At 33.2% G+C, this 20,607-nt stretch overlaps 4 protein-coding genes across 4 annotated transcripts; 1 reads left to right on the top strand and 3 right to left on the bottom strand.

Moving 5' to 3' along the window:
• Window positions 1-587: 587 nt before the first annotated feature.
• LOC107462389 (disease resistance protein RUN1-like) lies at window positions 588-5,290 on the bottom strand. Its single transcript, XM_016080954.3, has 5 exons — window positions 4,489-5,290; window positions 3,217-4,318; window positions 2,838-3,119; window positions 1,803-2,675; window positions 588-1,709 (listed from the first exon to the last, which is right to left on the bottom strand). Exons 1-5 carry the CDS (start codon window positions 5,133-5,135, stop codon window positions 852-854), a joined length of 3,762 nt encoding a protein of 1,253 aa, XP_015936440.1. The 5' UTR covers window positions 5,136-5,290; the 3' UTR covers window positions 588-851.
• An 880-nt stretch (window positions 5,291-6,170) lies between these two features.
• Window positions 6,171-7,130, bottom strand: LOC107462269 (uncharacterized). Its single transcript, XM_016080849.1, has 3 exons — window positions 6,893-7,130; window positions 6,751-6,803; window positions 6,171-6,494 (listed from the first exon to the last, which is right to left on the bottom strand). The coding sequence occupies exons 1-3, from the start codon at window positions 7,128-7,130 to the stop codon at window positions 6,171-6,173; spliced, it is 615 nt and encodes a 204-aa protein (XP_015936335.1).
• Window positions 7,131-9,868: 2,738 nt separating this feature from the next.
• Window positions 9,869-12,421, top strand: LOC107462391 (ras-related protein Rab11D). The gene is made up of 2 exons (XM_016080956.3): window positions 9,869-10,354; window positions 11,781-12,421. The coding sequence occupies exons 1-2, from the start codon at window positions 10,134-10,136 to the stop codon at window positions 12,214-12,216; spliced, it is 657 nt and encodes a 218-aa protein (XP_015936442.1). The 5' UTR covers window positions 9,869-10,133; the 3' UTR covers window positions 12,217-12,421.
• A 638-nt stretch (window positions 12,422-13,059) lies between these two features.
• On the bottom strand, window positions 13,060-15,852 carry LOC107462390 (probable WRKY transcription factor 69; the record flags this gene model as incomplete). Its single annotated transcript, XM_016080955.3, is given in 3 exon segments — window positions 13,060-13,811; window positions 15,399-15,542; window positions 15,657-15,852. Coding segments are annotated over 3 exon segments (834 nt in total). The 3' UTR covers window positions 13,060-13,267.
• Between the last annotated feature and the right edge of the window lie 4,755 nt (window positions 15,853-20,607).

Below are 20,607 nucleotides of genomic sequence, written 5' to 3'. Positions count from 1 at the left end.
ACTCTTTTTATTTTAGGATTTAGCTAGGATATATGATAAGGTTACTAATTAGAAAAGTTTTTGTAAAAAATTGATAAAATAATCCTTTAATCTCATCTTTGAATTATGATAGTGAATCTTACAATAAAAAATAAAAGTTATGAATTCAAAAGTGATTAAATTACTTTATGAATCTGTTCACTTTAAAAAAAAAAAATTCTCGACTATTTTTATCAATGACGATCAAGTCCTGTGAGAAAATAAGTGGTTAATCAATTTTAAATTAAGATAATGTGGTTCACATAAAAGTTAGAAATTTAGTTATGATTAATCATTCACTTTGCCAACGAGTAATAGCTCAAATGGCATAGTCTCCCCATACTCAATTAAGAGGTTGCGGGTTCGAGTCTCGGTAAAAAAAAAAAATCATTCACTTTATTACTTTATTAATCTTGTCACTTTAGATGATGTTTTTCCTATCAATGAAATATCGAATAATTGAAAATGATACAATATCAAACGTAGCACAGACAAGAAGAAAAAAAATCACAATAAATTAGTAATGCTAAATTGCCAATGAAATCCTAATTGTTGATAAAAAAAAAATGGAAAGAAAAGAATGGAATTCCCGATCCTTTTGATAAGGCAGAAGGTAGAACATATTCAAGCTACCCAAATCTGCAACAGTGAAGCATTGTTTTTCAAGTTTTACTTCTTCACATGTGCAAGGGGTAGCAGATCTGTAAAACGATGCAACTATTGAAGTGACCTTAAATTATGTACCAAACAACAATAAGCATCTGGGTAAAAGAAGAATAATTAAGTAGGAGAAGAGAATTTACTTATTTACCTGTAATCCTTTTAAGGATAGTTTACCTCGGAGATAAATCACTCATGTAAGAGCAATCACTTTCCTCATCAAAGGCTACCTGCAATGCTTTGCCTTTCATTTTCATGCTTTCCTCTTCCTCCGAGGAAGAATGGCCGTTCACAACTTGCACTTCCTCTATGGAAGAATGGCCAAGATTGTAAAGATTAATTTCCTTGGCCTTAGCATCCATATTCTCCTTTTCCTCTTCATCAGTTACATACCAATTGTAGGGTAGCTGGATTTTAGGCCCAAATCTATTATAGCCCTCATTCTCATGCTCATCCGTAGTATAGAAACAATTATGGGGAAGACAGATTATCGGATCAGAGATTTCTTGTATACCACGACGAAACCAAGGATCATAACCTTCACAATCCATTTTACGGAATTCTCTCCTTATCAACACTATATCTTCCATGCATACCATGCGTAGGCCCCATTCCTTCACCTGTAAGCCCGGGCATGCTTTAAACGTGATACAGGTTCCTGTTTTCACAAAATGGCAGTGTGCACGAGAGATATAGATTATCCAGCAATATGTTGATATTGGACCAACATGCTCCTTCTCCATCTCTAAACAAGCAGGCAAGTCAAAGCATTCTTCTGTGTTTTCACTTTCAAATGAAAGATACAAAGGGCGTGGCAGCTTCGAGGAGGAGCCAGGATTTGCTCGACTATTTTTGTTCACCTCAAATGTTACACAAAAGGCAAAACCAAGCCAATCATTTACATCAGTGTCAATGCTTAGTATCCTTATTATTGAGCCACCTACAAATCGATGATGGAAAAACCATTTTGGAATTTCAATACCCATAAAAGGTACTATAATGTCAAAACCACATCGAAAATGACCGGGTTCCTGCAATTGAAAGAAAGAAATTCAAGCATAGATGTGTAAACTAAGAGATTGTAGTAGGATAATAAAAAGTAAGACATTTAGAGTAGTGCTCACCTTAACAAGTCTTGCTAACCAGGAAATTGCAACTAACATCCAGTGGCATTTCATAACCCTACTGCAGTTGAAAATATATAATCCCGATCTATGATTACGAGCTTCTGATACTTTCTTAAAATACCTTCCCCCTGATGAAGCACTCTTAAATGGAAGATCATGCAATTCAACAAGCTCATGGCAACCTGACAAGTTTAAATATGCCAGGCAGGAAAGGCTCTTGATGGTTTCGGGTAAAGATTGAATTCTGCTTCCTTGAAGATTTAGTCTTTCTAAGCACTTTAGCGCTCCAATAGCATCGGGAATTACTTTTATTTTGCTGGATCCAAGATCCAAAAATATCAAATATCTTAGATAGGGGGATAACATGCTTATTTGTCTTAGCGGAAGATTCATCAGTTCGAAGCAGTCATGTAAATCTAGATTTTGAAGACATGTCAAATTGTTGACACTGGCAGGTAGCTGGACAAGATTTATGCACCCTCTCAAACTGAAGAACTTCAGCATTACAAGAGCCCCAATAGATTCATGAACTGCGGATAAACTTACACATTTTTCAAGGTCAAGGTACTCCAGATTTGACAGCCCTGTAAAATCTGGGGTGTTCTCTAGTTTTGTGCAGCCAGAGAGGTGTAGAACTTTCAAAGAATATAACTTATATTCAGTGTTGAGATCAATGCTTACCAAATTGCTACAATTACGCAAACTGAGGTAAGCAAGTTGAGTAAGAAGTCCAATTGAGGGGTGAACCTGTGATAGATTTGTGCATCCTGAAAGATCTAGCCACTTAAGATTTGGGATCCATTCAAAATTTGGCGTCTTCACGAGATCTTTCGAGTTGCTCAAATCCATCTTTTTCAAACATGGGAAACTCTGTGAACAGAGATTTTCTACCAACATGTCAGCTTGTACTAAAGGTTGCATTCCTTTGAAAGTAACCATAACAAATTAAGTATAAAAAAACAGAGAAAAAGAGGAATAAAATTATTATTTTCTATTTCTTTAACCAAAAGGGGATATTTATAATTCAAATACCTTCGGGCTTTCCCATAGTAGTTTGATGTTGCTATCACGCAAATTTAGTTCAACAAGACTATGTGGATCAAAATTTACTGGTAGAGAAGAGAAAGGGTAGCCATGCCATGAAATATATTGCAAGTTGTCAGAAAGAAAATAAAGACTTCCTGAAAAATTCTTGTGATGTAATATGAGTAACTTAAGACCCATCATTTTTGATAATCCTTCAATCCTCAGCTGACTATATTTGGAAACATCCTCTTTCTGATCCAAAACTATGGCTTTAACACTATAAGATCCCTGAAAAATACAAGGTATCCACGTGTTCAATAATAAAGGAAACAAGATAATCATGGAACGATGGAATGTTATTCTGAAAGAAGGTATAATTCATTACCGTTGCTGAAGTCAATACACGGTAGAAATCGTGATAAAGCCACAACCTACTCCATGATCCTGGTTCTTCTGGAGATTTTTCCCGAACAATTTTCTTCCCCAATTCTTGTAACATTTCATGCATATGAATCTCTTGATTTCTAATGGTTATGAGTGATTTCTCCATAATAGTTGGAATTCCAATATGAGGATGTAATCCACAACTATCTAGAATTTGTTTTACATAATCTTCTCTCTCTCCATGAAAGAAACAAGCAATGTGTAGAAATATTTCTTTCTCATATAATTCCAATCCTTCAAAGCTTATCTGAAGCACGTCCATAATATTTTTGTTTGGAATTTTCCTCATTCTTTTCAAGGCATCAGTCCACTGGGTAACATCTCGGGAATGCAACAACGAACCCACTACTTTGACAGCTAATGGAAGATTTTGAGCATATTCCAGTATTTTAGGAATTAGATGCATGTATTTGCTACTGCTAGAACCATCATCACCGAATGCTTTTCTTAAAAGAAGTTCACGAGCTTCATCGTCATCCAACAGTGCAACCTTATCAACTTCATCTGCTCCATAAACTTTTAGAATATGCTCATTTCTAGTGACGATGATAATTCTACTTCCTCTCCCAAGTAATTTAGGACTTATAGCCAATTCCTCCAATTGCTGCAGTTCATCAACATTGTCAAGAACTATAACAACCTTTATGCAAGACAGCCTATCTCTTAAAATGCCAGATATCTCAAAGTGACCAAACATCTCTAGATTTTGTTCATCTAGAGCTTGATTAAGAATTTGCTTTTGAATAATAACAGCACCTCCATTTCTATAACTTTGGCTTACATTCTCAATAAAACAACAACCATCGAATTGGTAAGAGATTTTGTCATATAAGACCTTGGCATGAGTTGTTTTTCCTATACCACCCATGCCACAAATTCCAATAACCCGTGGATTATCATCTTTTGAGCTTAATTTTAAAAGCGTTTCTAATCTTTCTACCCGGGGTTGTATCCCGACCAGATCATCATCAAACCCTGAGAATCTGTGGTTCAATGTTTTCACTACCTTTTGAATAATTTCTTTAATTTCTGTATACTCTGGCCTGATACAATGAACAACAGGAAAGCAAGATTATATCATATATAAATTTTGATTAGGTTGTGCAGTTAATCTAAGTTTAAATTGTTGATTAGCATGAATCATGACTAGAACTATTGAACAGGACTCCCCAAATTTTATAGAAAACAAGAGAAGAAGTTTATATGTACGTACTTGTTTCTGACATCCCAACCAACCGAATTGGCCAAGCTCGTCATTGCGCTTTTCCACCTCGCAACCCGGTCAAGATTGTATTTCAATGCATGCAAAAATGCAGATTCATACGCTCCTCTCTGATTTCGAACATGAGAAGGATCCACATCATAGAAAATGGAGAAAACTTTCTGTCCCGATTCCTTCTTGCATTCAGCTATTGTAGCCATTTCCTCCAAACACCATGCAGAACCAGCATAATCTTTCGAGAACACGACGATTGAAACCCTTGAATCTCGAATTGCTTGAATGAGCTGCGACGAAATTGGCTCTCCCTTGTCGAGCCTCTTGTCATCCATAAAGGTGAAGATACCTTTCCTGATGAGATTGTTGTAAAGATGATCAACGAAAGTGTTGCGAGTATCAGTGCCTCTGAAACTGAGAAACACCTCATACTTGAAGACAGGACGAGATGAAGGTGCTGCAGTTTCGATGACGTTAGCAGAAGTAGAAGCGAGGTGTGGATGGCCCAACGGGCTTGAATCTGAAGGTTTAGGAAAGCCCAGTAGGGCCCTGAATTTCCGCCTAAGTGAGGATTTCTTAGACTTATTGCCAGATTTGTCTGAAGAACTGGCAGAGAGTAGCGTGCTGTCATTCTTTGAACTCATTTTACTTTTTGGTTTTTGCTGAACTCACTCGTCACAGAATAGCAACTTCGAATACTGGCTCTCACTCAAGAACTAGAACATTTGGAAGCAAAGCGGAATAACCGCCTTGTCTATCTCCGTTCAGAAGCTACTTTAGTTGACTTTTTGACCTGACTTGGGGGTCAACTAAACGCGTACTGTAAGAACCAAGAAGCTGATGAGAGTGAACAAACAGGGAAAGTATACGGGTTTGAGAAATGCTAGTGAAATTCGGGTAATAAATTACAACCATTTACAAAAGAAAAAATCCTAGAGAACAATTTGTTCTTTTTAACCGTTACTAGTAGAATTCTTTTTGGTGTATGTCTAGTTACTAGTAGTATTTGTTGTTTGTTTTGATAGTTGTAAATTGTAATAGAATACAATCGAACTAAGTAAAATAGGTAAACTAAAAACAAAAGTAAATAACAATAACATTTAAAATAAAAATGTAGCATAAAATACAATTTAAATATATAAATATAAATGATGGCATACACGTACCTTGTTATAAAAACTCATGGATGATCAGACTATGGAATTACAGAGTTTTGGAAGATGACCATGAAAATATTTATACAAAGAATGCCACCCAACATGAAATTAAGATAGTGGAAGATCACACATAATGTAAGATACAAAATCAATAAAAATTAAATCTCACCTTTTTTACTTTACCAACTTTCTCAATTTAGAGAATATTTTTCATCAGGTTCAATCATCGACGTGCAAACCCATGCACCATGCCAGCTGAAAAGCTGAGATCGCTCTTTTTCTAACAGATGAAATTTCACCCTTCTGCATAAATCATAATAAAAAGTTTTCGTGAAATGCAAGTGTGAACGAAACAACCACAGACAACAAAAGTATGTTTTGAAACTGCTACATTTTTAGTCAAAGGTTCCAAAAGTTCGTGGGAGACAGATAATTTTCTTTGGCCTTGGCCTGTATATCCTCATACTCCTCTTGATCAGTAATCAACCAATAATAGGGAAGTTGGATGTTGGGTCCTGATTCCTACTCTTTGACGCACGTAGATAAACGAAAGAGATGCTCTGAGGTGTCAATCTTGTCCATGTCCATGTCCAAACCAAGTGGCAGGTTGAAGGTTTCTTCTGCCTCTTCAGTTTCAAAGGAAAGATAGAAGGGATGCTGCAAAGTTAATGGAGCTTTTGCCTTTGCCTTAAAGGATGCGCAAAAGGCAAAGCCAATCCAGTTGCCATTCACATTGGACTCTGCTACCCTTATTATAGAGTCACCTTTAAATTGATGACTGAACCATTCTGGAAAGACACTAACTGGAACAACAATGTCAAAGCCGCATCCGAAGTGACTGGGATCCTAGTACAATAGGGAGAGGGACAAGTATATAAATGTATGTTAGAGGTAGAGAAAAATGTCGGAAAATATCAGAGAACCAAAATTTCTGCTAGAATTTTATTATGAAAATGAAATGCCATTGTCCCTATTCATTATGTTGTATTGGTTAGTGTGTTAGAAATTAGAACTTAGAACAAAAATGTCAGGGATTTCATGTAAGCTGCAAAAGCCTAGGTCCAAAAACATCAAAGATTTAGATAGTATCTTATTCATATACTTTTGTATTCTTGGCAACAAGTTCAACTTCATGAGTTTTATGCTCCCGCTTAACTACAGAGTACAGAGTTGCAAGAGATCCCTTATCATTAATGCTTTTGGGCGTCTCAACAAGATTCGTACAGCCTCTCAAACTCAAGAACCTAAGCCTTGGGAGATCTCCAATAGACTCAGAACCGTTGATGAACTTTTGCACCGTTTAAGATCAAGGTATTGAAGATTTGATAGCCCTGTTATGATTACTCTACTTCTTGCACAAAGTGACTTTATAACCAACTCCTCTAGTTCTTCTAATTGATTGACATTGTCAAAAATCACAAGAACCTTTAAATTATTCAGCCTATTTGTTACAATCCCGGATATCTCAAAAGAACTGTACATCTCTAGTTTCCTCTACTAGAGTTTGGTAAAGAATTTGCTTTTAAACTGCCATAGCACCACCATCTTAATATAATTTGCTCATGTTTTCAATAAAATAATAACGTTCAAACTGATAAGAAATTCTGTCATAAAAGACAGAAGCAAGAGTTGTTTCTCCTATTCCACCCATCCCCCAAATTCCTAGAACTCGGAAACCACCATCCATGTCGGTGCTTAACTCTACAAGTTCTTCTTATTCTTCTACACGTCTTTGTATCCCGATTAAGTCATCTGCAGACCCTGAGAACTTATGAGTTATGATGCAATTCTATATTACCGTTGGAACAATATCTTTAATTCACCAAATTCTTTCCTGAAATAGAGTGGGAAAACATTATGACTAAATTATCACCCAAGCAAATGAGAAAAAGAAAATAGACGAGTAATGATTGCAACTTTTGTTAACTCAAGGTTTTGATTACTTAGTGTGTGTTTGGATTACAGTTTGCAAACTATAGTTTGTATAAAATTGATTTTGCAAACTTGCTTATGATAAAAAGTAAGTTTGTGTTAACGTGATTTATGTTTGGCAATTTTTATATCAAAATGGATTATAGTAAAATAAATGTTGTTTGGATTATATTACTCAAAATCACTTTTAGATGAAAAATTACTAAAAGAGACATCAATTTAAATAATTTTTTAGATTATTCTATTATTTTACTTTAAATATTTGAATAGATCTTATTAAGAAATATGATAAAACACTAATAAAATACATAAAAAATAATACGAGATATCATAAAAAAATTCATATGAACTAGAAAACAATTAAAAATAATAATATACATGAAAAAACAGAACACTAAAAAAATAATATAAAACATACTAACAAAAATAATATAAAAAATATTTATCATATAAATAAAATAAATACAATAAAAAATAAAAATATGAAAGATAGTATTATACATTTTATAATGTCAAAGAAAAAGAAAATGTTCTATAATTTTTTTAGTACCGTTAGTACTCTTTAATTTAGTATTATTTTAGACTATAAATTTTTATTATTTATGACTCTTTTGTTACTTATAATTAGTATATAATAAAGACGAAAATAAAGTACAATCAGAAGTACAATAAAAACGAAAAAAACATGCAAACATCATATATAATAATTACGATCGACAACATATATTATATAAAAAAAATATAATAAAAAGTAAATAAAATTCATACGAATAAAACCAAATAAAAAAATAAAAAAATTTATATACAACATAAATATAGTATAATAAAGGATAGAAAAAAGAATTTATATAAACAAAAAACAATAAATTTTTTATCTGGAGCGTGATTGAAATAAATTTGTATGAAAAAAAATTGGAACAAAAAACATATACAAAGAACTATTGTAAAAGTTATATGGTTACTTGCATTTTTTTTATAGAAGAAAACAAAGGATAAAGTTGGTAGAAAAGGAAAAAAAATTCTCATCTAATTTCTTAATGATAACCAAACTTTTCCAAGGTGAACGTATAAGCTAGAAACTTTTGCTTCTCATAAATGTACGTTTAGAAGTGTAAGCACTTCTAGGTTGAGAGTTCCAAAAGATTACCAAATATAAAAGTGGAATGTTCAAGACACTCAAACGGACTTCTCTCTTCCTCAACGTGAACCTCAAACACACCCTAAATTGTCAAGACATGTTGACGCCTGTATGCATTTTTTTCTTTATAAGGGAAAGTTTAGGTAGGTCTAGTATTGTTTTGTCCACCAAGGCCTTTAGATTAGTACATTCTTTCCAGAGAGTCCTTATAATATTAGTGACAAGTCACAAATTCATGTCTTTCTAGAATATGTTTCGAATTTTTACTAGAATAAGAAGAAAAAGTGGCTTATGTACTTGTTTCACTTCTTTCTTGCATTCAGCTAGGACGGCCATTTCATCCAAACACCACCTAGAGTAGAGTCAGCAAATGTAACATTTTGAGAAGACAACGAGAAACCCGTGAGTTTTGACTTTTGAATTGCATGGACTAGCTCTGAGGAAACGGATTCTCCTTTTTGGAGACTCTAGTCATATTTGAAAGATGGTTCTAAAGATGACCAACAAAACCTTTGCGAGTATTAGTACCTCTGAAACTGATAAACACATCGTATTTGCATTTATGACGAAGCGCTGAAATGCTTTGATTGTTTTCAGCATCCATTGCAGTCACGAAGAGAAAGGAATGAGAGGATATCAGTGAAATAAATCTGACTTGCAATATAATGCGTAGTCAATGAACTGGATAAGAAAGACTGAATTAACTCGACTTGGATAAGCGTGAATTCTAGATACAACACTTGATTCCATTCTTTATTTAGTAGTCAACCAAACTTTGAATTCAATTTCCTGTCTTTATTATGCTTTACCAACAAAAAGTGTTTATTTGGCCTCTTTAAGTGTGTTTTTTTTTCTTTGTTATATTATAATTCATATAGGCTTAAAACATTTAGTGGTAAGTTTGATCCGTCCCATAGGTTATTCCTATTCCAACTTTTGCTTAAAACTAACCATTGAAGTACACAGTCTAGAATTCTACAAAGCATGCATATTTAAATATTAAGAGTTTATTAAAAAAAAAGAAAGATAGAAATTAGCATCTTCATGACACGCAAGTTAACGTTATTTATATTTTATAATTAAAAGATTATGTTAATTTGTTTAAATTGGTGATTTAAGTGTATACGTGTGGATAAATAAATGTTAAGAAAAAAGGGATTAGGGGGAAAAGTTAGAGGTGCTAACAGAGGAGCATAAGAGAGTAGTGAGTAGTACGCAAGAGAGGAAAACCACAATCGGGGGATCCCTAATTTCTAGTGTAGTGTACAGTCGGTGATCCTGATCCCACCTTAACAATCCTTCCCGAAATTCCCTCCCTTCTTTTTTCTCTCTTTCCGTAACAAAGCGTCAAATCAACAAAGAAAACAGAGAGAGTAAAACCCCTTTTGAAAGTGGTGAGTGGTGTGAAAGAGAAGATGGCCGCGTACAGAGGCGAGGAAGAGTACGATTACCTGTTCAAGCTGGTTCTGATCGGCGATTCGGGTGTTGGCAAGTCTAATCTCCTTTCCAGGTTCACCAGGAACGAGTTCAACTTGGAGTCAAAGTCCACCATAGGTGTTGAGTTCGCTACTAAGACCTTGAATATTGATTCCAAGGTCGTCAAGGCCCAGATTTGGGACACCGCTGGACAAGAAAGGTCTCTCTCTCTCTCTCTCTCTCTCTCTCTCTTACAAAATTAAAGCTTTTTATTTTTTGTTGGAGCTGTGATTGTGATCATGATTGTTACTAAGTTCCCGTTGTTGCTTTGATTTTGTAGAGTATGGTTATTTATCTAGAGGTAAATCATATTGATTCGATTTGATCTCTAGGTTAAGCGATATTATTGTTTCATGCCATTTCCTTAGCTTATGCTTGCCCTCGACATGTTTGTGAAAGAAAATTCAGATAATTTGAACTGCTTTTCCGAATTATGCAATCACTACCCTGCTATGATAGACAACAAGATGGAATAGATCTCATCCTTTTTGGGGCGTTAGTTGCGTGTATAACATGCTTCTGAAGCTAGAAGTACCTCCCAGCAATTCCTTTGTATTGATTTCTTCGTAAACTTAAGATGCTTGGTTCTTGCAAAGTAGTTGATGCTCATGTTAATTTTGAGTTACCCGCTGTCCCTTTACCATAGGGCAACTCCCACAAAGCACAGTGGAATGTCAGCTTTGTCAGCTTCTAACTCTAATTGAGTGAACATATGCTAAAGCTTATACGATACTTGTAACCTTCACCAAATAGAGTTTGGGCGGATGACATCTAAGATATATTGGATGAGGGTTTCTTCTTTGTTCCATTTGATTTATGTGTAAACTAGTCAGAGCGTTCTTTTTGTTGTCTATACCTTTTTATTTGAAATATATAAGTGTTATAGTCTTTGAAATGATTTTGATATCTCAACCACTTGAAATTATTCACAAACTATTAGAAAAGTAGATACTAGATACTTGTCAATAAATTGATGGTACTTAAGAAGTTGTAAATTGACACTTCTTTCTGGTATTCTTATTTGCATAGTTGAGAACAGGGCCTTATCATTCTAAGTTTACTTCATTAACACCATACAAGACTACAATAATATTATGGAATAAAATGCAATTGCAACTTCATTCATGGCCTTAGCAAATGCAATTACTTTGGTCAACATGTATCCTACTGATAGCAGGTTTCTACTTGGAATCCTCCCTCCTTTACTGATATTGATCGTTACTTAAGAAGGAACAAAGAATGAAGATATTATGATATTATGAGTTATGAGTTATGATATTATGCCACATGTACTCATTGGTATTCTTTCTATGAAATGTCGTCACAAGTTAAATATGTTCTGCCAAGGTGTTTCTAATCTTTTATGATGTTTTGAATCATGTTTTCTAACTTTGGAGACTAGAGAACATAAGAATTTTTCTGGTGGAATATCTAGTGAGAATATATTGATCCATAAATTTCTTTTGCAATTTATTAGAGAACACAAAGTTCCATTGCAAATCAGGTTGGAGAAGTGATGTTTGTTGTGCTAAACCTAACAAAAACTATCGATTCCACTCAATTGAATTGTGAATTTTCTATGATAGGTACCGAGCCATTACCAGTGCGTACTACCGAGGAGCTGTTGGTGCCTTACTTGTATATGATGTCACACGGCATTCTACATTTGAGAATGCTTCAAGGTGGTTGAAAGAGTTGAGGGATCACACAGACCCTAACATTGTGGTCATGCTAATTGGAAACAAATCGGATCTCCGACACCTCATTGCCGTCCCAACAGATGATGGAAAATCTTTCGCAGAGAGGGAATCTCTCTACTTCATGGAGACTTCTGCTTTGGAGGCAACCAATGTTGAGAATGCATTCACTGAGGTTCTTACTCAGATATACCGCATAGTAAGCAAGAGAGCTGTCGAGGCCGGGGACAACAGTGATACTTCAGCCGTTCCCTCTAAAGGACAGACAATAAATGTGAAAGAGGATTCTTCGGTTTTGAAGAGATTTGGATGCTGCTCAAACTAAATGGTTGTGCCATCTTGTAAATGCTTTCACGTGAATCCTTATAGGTTCTTGTAGAATAATGCTAGTTTTTACATATTGTTTTTGGATATTGTTGTTAACAAACCATGCACATGCAGCATTTATGTTTTGCAAAACGATTATTCTAAAAACGTGCTTGAAACAAATTGATCCACCCAAGTTGGTAGAGGTCAAGTTTTATTTGCAATATTCAATTCTAGTGCAGTTGGAAGTTTGAATCTTACTGTTTTAGATTTAGTTTTCAGAACAATGGAGACAGTGTTTGGCAGCAACTTAGGAAAACGATAAGAAATCTCATTAGAACTTTTGTGCTTGCAAGTTGCAATGCAGAACAGAAAATCCATCTAATTTTGTTATTGAGAGTTAAATAAAATGAAATTTTATGGATAATATAATTATATGCCACTAGACATGTCTGCTAATGTGGTGCATGTGCATCGATTCAAATGTACAAAACACTAAAAGGAATGGAGGGATCAAATATACGCAAGTGGTAGCCTGCCAATTATTAATTATGCATCTGATTGATTCCTGTTTACACAATATAGATCCCTTTCTGGCGATAAATCCACAAATGAATATTCTCAAAGCAATTTTTCGTCAATTTAATTGATATTCAATTTAGTATTATTTCGTGGATAAAGGTAATCTAAGGTTATATAACATGAAAAATCGCAATTCGTGAATTGTTTTTCGCCAGTCTGGGAAATGAATGTGTGATACAAGATCCATTTCTTTTCTTTCTCTTTTTTTTTTATGATTATTTCTCATTGTTCAATTGTACAAAACAAGAAAAATAACTCCGAATCAATCCTGCACAAGTGGTGGCCGGCTAAACAATTTTTTATTTATTTATTCAAATGTACAAAACAAGGGGTAAAAAAGAAAAGAAATCCCATGAATCGTAAGATAGTTTATTTCTATTATATTCTCATTTTTTTCCTTTTTAAATGCGCACGATTTTCAGGCCATGAATATTATAATATATATCGCTGGACAAAAACCGAAAAAGGTTCCTAGCACAGTCTCACTGTTATCCTCTGATGCCACCGCACTGGATCGCGCTGGCGCTTGGAATATTCCTCCTCCGGAAAACAGCCGAGCACTCCGGCAGCTCGCCGAGGCCGGCGAAAAGCGACTCTTCCCCGTCCTCTTCCTCCGCCGTCAGCGCCATGTCATCAACGCCGCCGCAGATCGGACTCTCCAGGACGCCGCCGGCGGAGGCCACGTCGTCGAACCACCCGAATCCGTGGTGGTTGTGGTGGCTGAGAAGTACTGCGGAGTCGCCGGAGAGGTCGAGATCGACGTGGCTCGAGAATACCGTCAGATCCTCCGGCGGGAAGCCAGCGGCGGACTCGGAGGGAGAGGTGGCCACAGCGACTTCGGTGACGGCGGTAGCGGTGGCGTTAATGGTGGCGGAAGAGGAGGAAGAGGAGGAGGAGTGGGATTTGGTTACCGGAAGAGAGTGGTTGTGTTCGTAGTTGTAGGTGACGATGAGCTTTGTGGGATCCACACGGCTTCGTTCAACTTGCTTCCTCGCCGGGCACCCTTTTGAGCTGCTGCATCGGTAATATCCTCTGCAATTTGTACATCATTCAAATTAACTAATTAATTAATTATTAATGATTGATGATTAATTGATAAATTAATTTTAAGATAAGGTTTTTTTTATACTACCGTTTAATTGTTTATTAGGGTTTGATTAAGGTTTTTAATGTACTACTACCGTATATAAGAAAAAACAAAAGAAACAAAAGTTATTAATAGATTTTGGATTTAACTCATCTAAAGACTAAAAAAAAAATTGTTAAATAAAAAAAAATAGTAACCACTCTATCTACTATTACATAGATTTAATAAATAAGACACCAAAAAATATATTTAATAAATAAAATAATCCATTAATAAACACGTTAAAGTAATTATAATTGATAAATGTCTTTGCCATCAATAAATATAAGACTGAAGGACTAACATAAAATAAACATAAAAGACTTATAAACTATACATATTTTTTGGTAGAATTTTCTCCCCTTTTGTATGGTAGAGTTACAAATAACATATTTGATTAGATAAAAAAAAGGGTGAATAATTTTTTAATTCAGCGAAATAATTCATGTAAAATATTAATGGCATAATTAAAAAACGTTTGTGAAGTCACCAAAAAAAATGAAAAAAGAAAAAACGTTTGTGGAAAAGCATAAGAACAATGAAGAGTGATGTGGACTGGATGACAAACGGACAATCCAATAGACTAGAAAATGGCACTTTCATGGATCGGTTTCTTCTTTCAAGTTTCAACATATCCGAAGCTTGCGCGTGTTTCTCAAACACAGCACCTCAGCGCTAGCTTGTGCATCCTTCATTTCCTAAAATAATATGCTTATAGTCTTATACCTATTGTTAAAAATGTCATCTATTTAATACCGTTTACACAAACTTTAATTAAAGTTCAGAGTCAAATTTTCCAAATTATATTGTATCCCTAAAAAATTAAATGCAATTCTGCAAGAGGAAAAAAACTTTTCAAGTACATAATACATGCAGAAGCACATATGACATATGCCCTTAGCCACACACAAAAACTCATAACTTCCAACAACCTACTTGGTTAAAGTTGAAACTTCCAAGTTGAAACGTTCATATTCGTGGAAACGCAAATCACTTTCTATTAAAAAAATGAACTCTTCTTCGAAAAACCAAAATATCAAACTTAGATAATGACGGCTTCCAATCGGTCATATTTTAATACTTAAATTATTATTGCGTGACGGAAACGCGGTTCAGAGCCCGCGCGTGCTGCAGCATCACAACAACCCAAGTTTCTAAGTTCTAAGTTCTAACTACCCACCACAACACCACACATGGCGCATTTTAGCTCAGCCGCCTGCACAAAATGTTTCTCTTCGCCGGCACCACCGACAACCGCCGCAACACTCCAGCATACACATCAAGTTTCTAATTACCATCCTTAATTCTTTAATTAACATCCAAATTCCCGGTTCTTAATTACTCCAAAAACAATCTGCATTAGCCTTTAGTAGTTTAATTATGTTGATAGCTTAAACATGGCTAATTACTTAATTAAGCTGAGAAATTGATGATTAAGGAAGGTAATTAAGGGTAGCATGAGATTAGTAATAATAATTAGTAGTATGTAGTACCTTGGGTAAGGTGAGCCTTTGATGGGCTTCTGGCCGTACTTCCTCCAGGCCCATGAATCGGACGGTGGATATGATTCTCCTTTGCTCTTAGATCCGTCCACGTCACCGATCGGTATTGTGACCACTCTCTTCTTCATCTCCCTCCTACGTACCGTATCATGAAACCCCCTTCAACGGTTATTAACTTCCCAATTCAACAGAAAACTAAAAATATAATAATAATAATACAGAAAATTAAGGAAAAGAATAAAGTGAAACCTTTTCTTAGGTGATGGTGCTTCAAATTTTGTGTCATCACCTGAGGAAGGAGAAGCAGGCCCGGCTTCTGATGCGGGCTCGGGCTCGTTCTCCTGGTCCTCTATGTCAGCCACGTATAATGGTCGGGTGTTGATTCTACGGTACATGATGGGCTTCGAATTATTGTGAATCTTGTTGTATGGGTTTGATATATATATATATTTTATTTTATATATAATACACAAACTCTTACATATGCATCTTCTCTACTGTATATGAGTTGGTGTTGTTGGGTGCTAGAAGTGATGGGCTCGCCGGAAAAAGAGGTGGTGGTTGGCCGGAGAAGCGGTGGTGGTGAGGGAATTGTTATTAGTGGGAAGAGGGTGAGAGTGAGAGAGGAGAAACGGGTGGGGGTGGGGTTGTTGTTTAATATATGAGCCGCCATGGTGACAGATTGGCACAATAAGAGTTTTAATTTGTTTATTGTGGACGTGCAAGCAAAATACCAATTAAAAACATTATTTATTTGATTGGGGTGTGGGTTAATGCTAATTGGTTAAACAAGAGTTTTTCATTCATTTCATTGGTTGATGAATCTCTCATTACATACTATTACTACCCTATATGTGTTTGCGTGTGTATATTATTATATGTATGTATTTAATTGCTATAATAATATTAGGGTTAGTAATTCTTAGTAGAAAATGTGTTAATTAATGCGTGTAGTAGTGTTGCACATTTGCATCTTTTTTTGTCGTGTTTTCACATTGTGTATGTTGTGTTTGGTGGCAGGGCGTCCAAATTCAGAGGGTTAAAGCGAGGCCAAAATATTATATACGTTAATAATTATGTATATAGTCACTACTCACTAGTAGTGTATGTGCCTATAGCTTTTACATTGTCTTTTCAAAAAAAATGTATAATTAAGAAGATAAAGTGCGCCTTTTAACCTCGGTGATTGAAGCTAACAATGAGTGTTTATATATAATCGGCTTCCTTAAAAGATTTGAGAATAAAAAATTAAAGCTTTCACCTTTTCTTTTTTGTATCCTTTAGTAGTTCACATACATTTTGTTTTCATCCGACACTTTGTGTTTGTGAGAGGAACAAACAAAATAAATCGTGTGGGAGTTAGCACTTGTTCGCTCTTACGCGTGTGGACAAATTAATTATGTTTATATGATCAATCATTAATTTGACAAAAAAAAAAAGTGGTACCAAATTTCATACGTATGTCTATAAGAAAATTTAATCAATAAAGCCATAAAAAGGAACTAATAATATATATATTTAATAAAGTTATTCACAGTTTCACATCTTATACAGAATTTTTTTTAAAACTATATATGTTCCTATATAAGTAAAAATATTTAACTAGATAATATAAAAAATTTTACATTGTAAAATCGTATAAATTAAACTCAAAAAGTACAGACATGCATGTTAACGTACAAAAATTACTACAGTATAATGAGAAAAAAAAAATACCCTATAAGGTAGTATGGCTATCACATTTTCTTGTTTAACATATTGTGTTTTTTTCTTCCATTTTATATGTCTGCATCGGGTTTAGAGGGAAAAAAATATAAGATTTATTTAGAAGTGTACGTGTGTGTGTGTGGAGTTAAAGGTTTTTTTTTTGTTTTTGGTGTCCGAGTTAAAGGGTTTTAGTTGAATTGATTTAATTTGTTGGATATGCTTAATTATTAAAGTCATTTTGTCTCATAACCATAACTAGAAATCTTAATTATGATGTGTTAGACTCTCATGTATCATGGTCACACTATAATTTAAGAAAAAGTTGTATTAAAACATGGTTGAGTTTACTAAACTGTGTGCCACTACAGTTAATTTTATAACCAGGTGTTGTTGTTACATATATACTTCATTTGTATTTTTTGGTTTCTCGTCCAATAATACACGGAAAAGAAAATAGTAAAAATAGAATAAAATGGGAAGGAAATGAATGGAACAAGGTTGTATTGTGATGGAGTATCATAATCTAGCTAACAAGATGAAATTTGAGTTTTGTTTCAAAATTAAATAAAAAGATATAGTCTCTCTAGAGATTTTATATTTGAGTCTCACTCAAATTTAAAATAAAAAATGAGAAAGAACTAAATAATTACACTATATAGAATTTAGAATTATTAATAAACATAGTATATATATATTATCTAATTTTTAATGTGCATATAATATTTTTATTTATAGATATAGTGTAAAAGTAAAACTTTGTTCTATATTAGCATTTTGTTTTTAATTAAAATCACATGTATCTTCTTATTATAAAAGTAATAATCATGGTCAGATAATTAATTCAAATTTTATAAAAAACAATTTCTTAAAAGTGATTTTTAATCAACAAGTACCTCATATTAGAGAATCTCAATTATTTTATTATGATTAACACTAATAATTTATTTAATTTGAGTTTTGAAAACAAAATCAATTAACCATGATAACGTCATTTTTGCAAATTACAAGAGTTCTCAAAGAAGTTTCATTTTACAATTTTTTTCCTATTTTCACAAACAACCCAATTCCTTAATTTGTTCCGACCAAAAAAACTAAAGTTAAATAATAAACATCTATTTTACCATGGCTAGGGTTTTAAAAAGGAGATTTTTACCATGGCTAACTGAGTTGGCTAAAAATCACCTCTTTAAAAAATGTTGATTTTTATTTCTTTCATCAAAACTTAAATATGAGATTATTATAATTATTAGTCAACAAAGAAAAGACATTATTTGTCATTCAACAAATATGGGATGATTCTACATTAGTATATTGTAACACCACTTCAGTCAGTACCAATTAATAAGGACATATATGTATCAAGAGTAGTAACCATGTTTTAATATCCACAGATATTTCCTATTTTATTTTGCTTTGTCTTGAACCCTTTTCACTCTTCGTAAGAGAGTAGTAATATAAGATTCTCACTCTACTAAATTACTAATAGCCCGTAGGATTGAGATTGAGCCTAAAATACATTAATGCCATGGAACTCTTATCTAGTACGTAGATTATAATTTCATTGAAAACAACGTTATTTGAAATTTGAAAGATAGTTATTGTTTTTTCCTCCAATATATCATGTTTAAGATAGGAAGCTTTAATTTTATCTCGAATTCCTTTTTGTTTATTTTTCTTTTTAATAATTTTAAAAATATTTTAATTTTGTCACTACTATAATTAAATTATAAATAAATAGAGAAAACAAATGCCTTTTTTTCTTAATTTATTTTGGTTATATTTATGCAAGGTATATGTAGGTATATCATGAACTGGATTGCTAAATAATATATATAGTTATTTCAGAGTAAATTCTCAAAGAAATTATTTTATAAATAAATTTAGAGATCTTTTCTCTATCTATCTATTTATTGTGATTTTATAATTATAATTACTCCGATATTCTTTCGCTTGGATTTAATTAGTTTAATTTTCCTCTGGTCTAACTAATGTATAATTAATCATTAAACTGTTGCAATCTTATCTTATAAGTATGCCAGCTGGTCATTTATTATATCATGTCATTATTTTTCTTAGGTACTTTATAATAACATTGTTATTATGATCAATTATTAAAATGCTAGGTCGTCTGACATGCATACAACATATATTAATTTTAGCATACATTGTGATCCATTGGTATTAAAATAGTGATTTGGTTAAGCAAGAGCTTATTTGTTTTTTTCCTTGGACAAGGTGGGTGATGAATTAAATAAGAAAATAATTAATTTTAAATCAAATGGTATTGAAATCTACCTAATTCTGTTTGGACTTTGGCATAGATCGCAATGCATTATTGGAAAGCTCATAGAAGTTGGAGATGAGTTAATTAAGATTATTTTATATTTTTATTAATTTAACAATTATTTCGTCGAATTCCTTTTAAAATATTTTAGATGGCCAATAGTTTTAGAAAAGAAATTAAAAAAAATTGACTAAGATTAACTAAAATATAAAGCAAATACAAGAAAAAATATTAATCACTTAACAATTTTTTTATCGTTGCCTTGCATTGCATCACATTTGGATAAGAATGACATCAAACAATTTGAAAAGTCTTGCTATTTTATGATAATCTAGCCCTTTTTTTACGCTGAAGAAAAAGATTCATTATTTTAATTTTATGCAATTTAATACGAAAGGAATAAAATGCCAAAGCGCAGCAGGATATTAAATAAGAATTTGTTTCCCAAACAAGAATAATATGATAATTACCAATAAATTATAATTCAAATGACATAATTTTTATGTTCATCTAAAAAGTTGTGAATTCAAGTCTCTCTATTTTTAATAAAAAAAATGAAAATAATAATTTTATTTGTATTTTTTTTTTACAAGTTTTCCCATGTATTCATTCAAGAATAAAATCTAAAATAGCTTCGGAAAATTATTTCAAAAGACAATAAGGACCTTAACAAAAAAAATTCCAACCCAACCCTTTATAATTATTTCGAAAAGACAACAAAATTTCTGTGCCAAAAAAATTCAGGTTATTTTTTTTATACAGAGACTAATCAATCCCCAAAAGAATAACAGAAATCAGATTTGATATTTTTTTTTGAAAATCTCGTTGTCTTTTTAAAATAATTATCAAAGTCGAATGAGGTATTCACTATAAATAAAATGATAGAAAAAAATGAATATGTTAGCTAGATCTAACCTTAAGAATTTGCTGACTTATTATATTGTAGCATAAATTAATTAACGACGGGGAAAGGATCGGAGAGGTAGACTATCAAAACAAAAACGGTAATAGGTTTATATAACGGTCGAAATTCAGGTGCGGTCGATTTCACATGAAGTTGATATTTGAGAGTCATTAGAAGATTTAATTGATTTGATTAAATTTTTATCTAACAATTTTTAAGTATCAACTTTATGTAAAGTCAATTACACTTGAATTTTTCTCTTATATAATATTTAGTGTTCATTTTATATTGCCTCATGTTAATGT

This window comes from Arachis duranensis, chromosome 8 (assembly GCF_000817695.3).
Source record: "Arachis duranensis cultivar V14167 chromosome 8, aradu.V14167.gnm2.J7QH, whole genome shotgun sequence".
NCBI classification, from domain to species: Eukaryota; Viridiplantae; Streptophyta; class Magnoliopsida; order Fabales; family Fabaceae; genus Arachis; species Arachis duranensis.
The sequence above is the reverse complement of the archived record's forward strand: the minus strand, read 5'-3'. Positions and strand labels throughout refer to the sequence as shown.

What these genes read in the sequence shown, in the direction of transcription:
- LOC107462389 (XM_016080954.3), bottom strand. Translation starts at nt 5,135, where the DNA reads ATGAGTTCAAAGAATGACAGCACGCTACTCTCTGCCAGTTCTTCAGAC. An exon ending in GTGTATTGACTTCAGCAACG is followed by an intron (nt 3,120 to 3,216) that starts GTAATGAATTAT and finishes TGTATTTTTCAG; the next exon opens with GGATCTTATAGTGTTAAAGC. An exon ending in GGTTAGCAAGACTTGTTAAG is followed by an intron (nt 1,710 to 1,802) that starts GTGAGCACTACT and finishes TTTCAATTGCAG; the next exon opens with GAACCCGGTCATTTTCGATG.
- LOC107462269 (XM_016080849.1), bottom strand. Translation starts at nt 7,130, where the DNA reads ATGTACAGTTCTTTTGAGATATCCGGGATTGTAACAAATAGGCTGAAT. An exon ending in GGAGATCTCCCAAGGCTTAG is followed by an intron (nt 6,804 to 6,892) that starts GTTCTTGAGTTT and finishes TGTACTCTGTAG; the next exon opens with TTAAGCGGGAGCATAAAACT. An exon ending in TTGTTGCCAAGAATACAAAA is followed by an intron (nt 6,495 to 6,750) that starts GTATATGAATAA and finishes CTATTGTACTAG; the next exon opens with GATCCCAGTCACTTCGGATG.
- LOC107462391 (XM_016080956.3), top strand. Translation starts at nt 10,134, where the DNA reads ATGGCCGCGTACAGAGGCGAGGAAGAGTACGATTACCTGTTCAAGCTG. An exon ending in GACACCGCTGGACAAGAAAG is followed by an intron (nt 10,355 to 11,780) that starts GTCTCTCTCTCT and finishes TTTCTATGATAG; the next exon opens with GTACCGAGCCATTACCAGTG.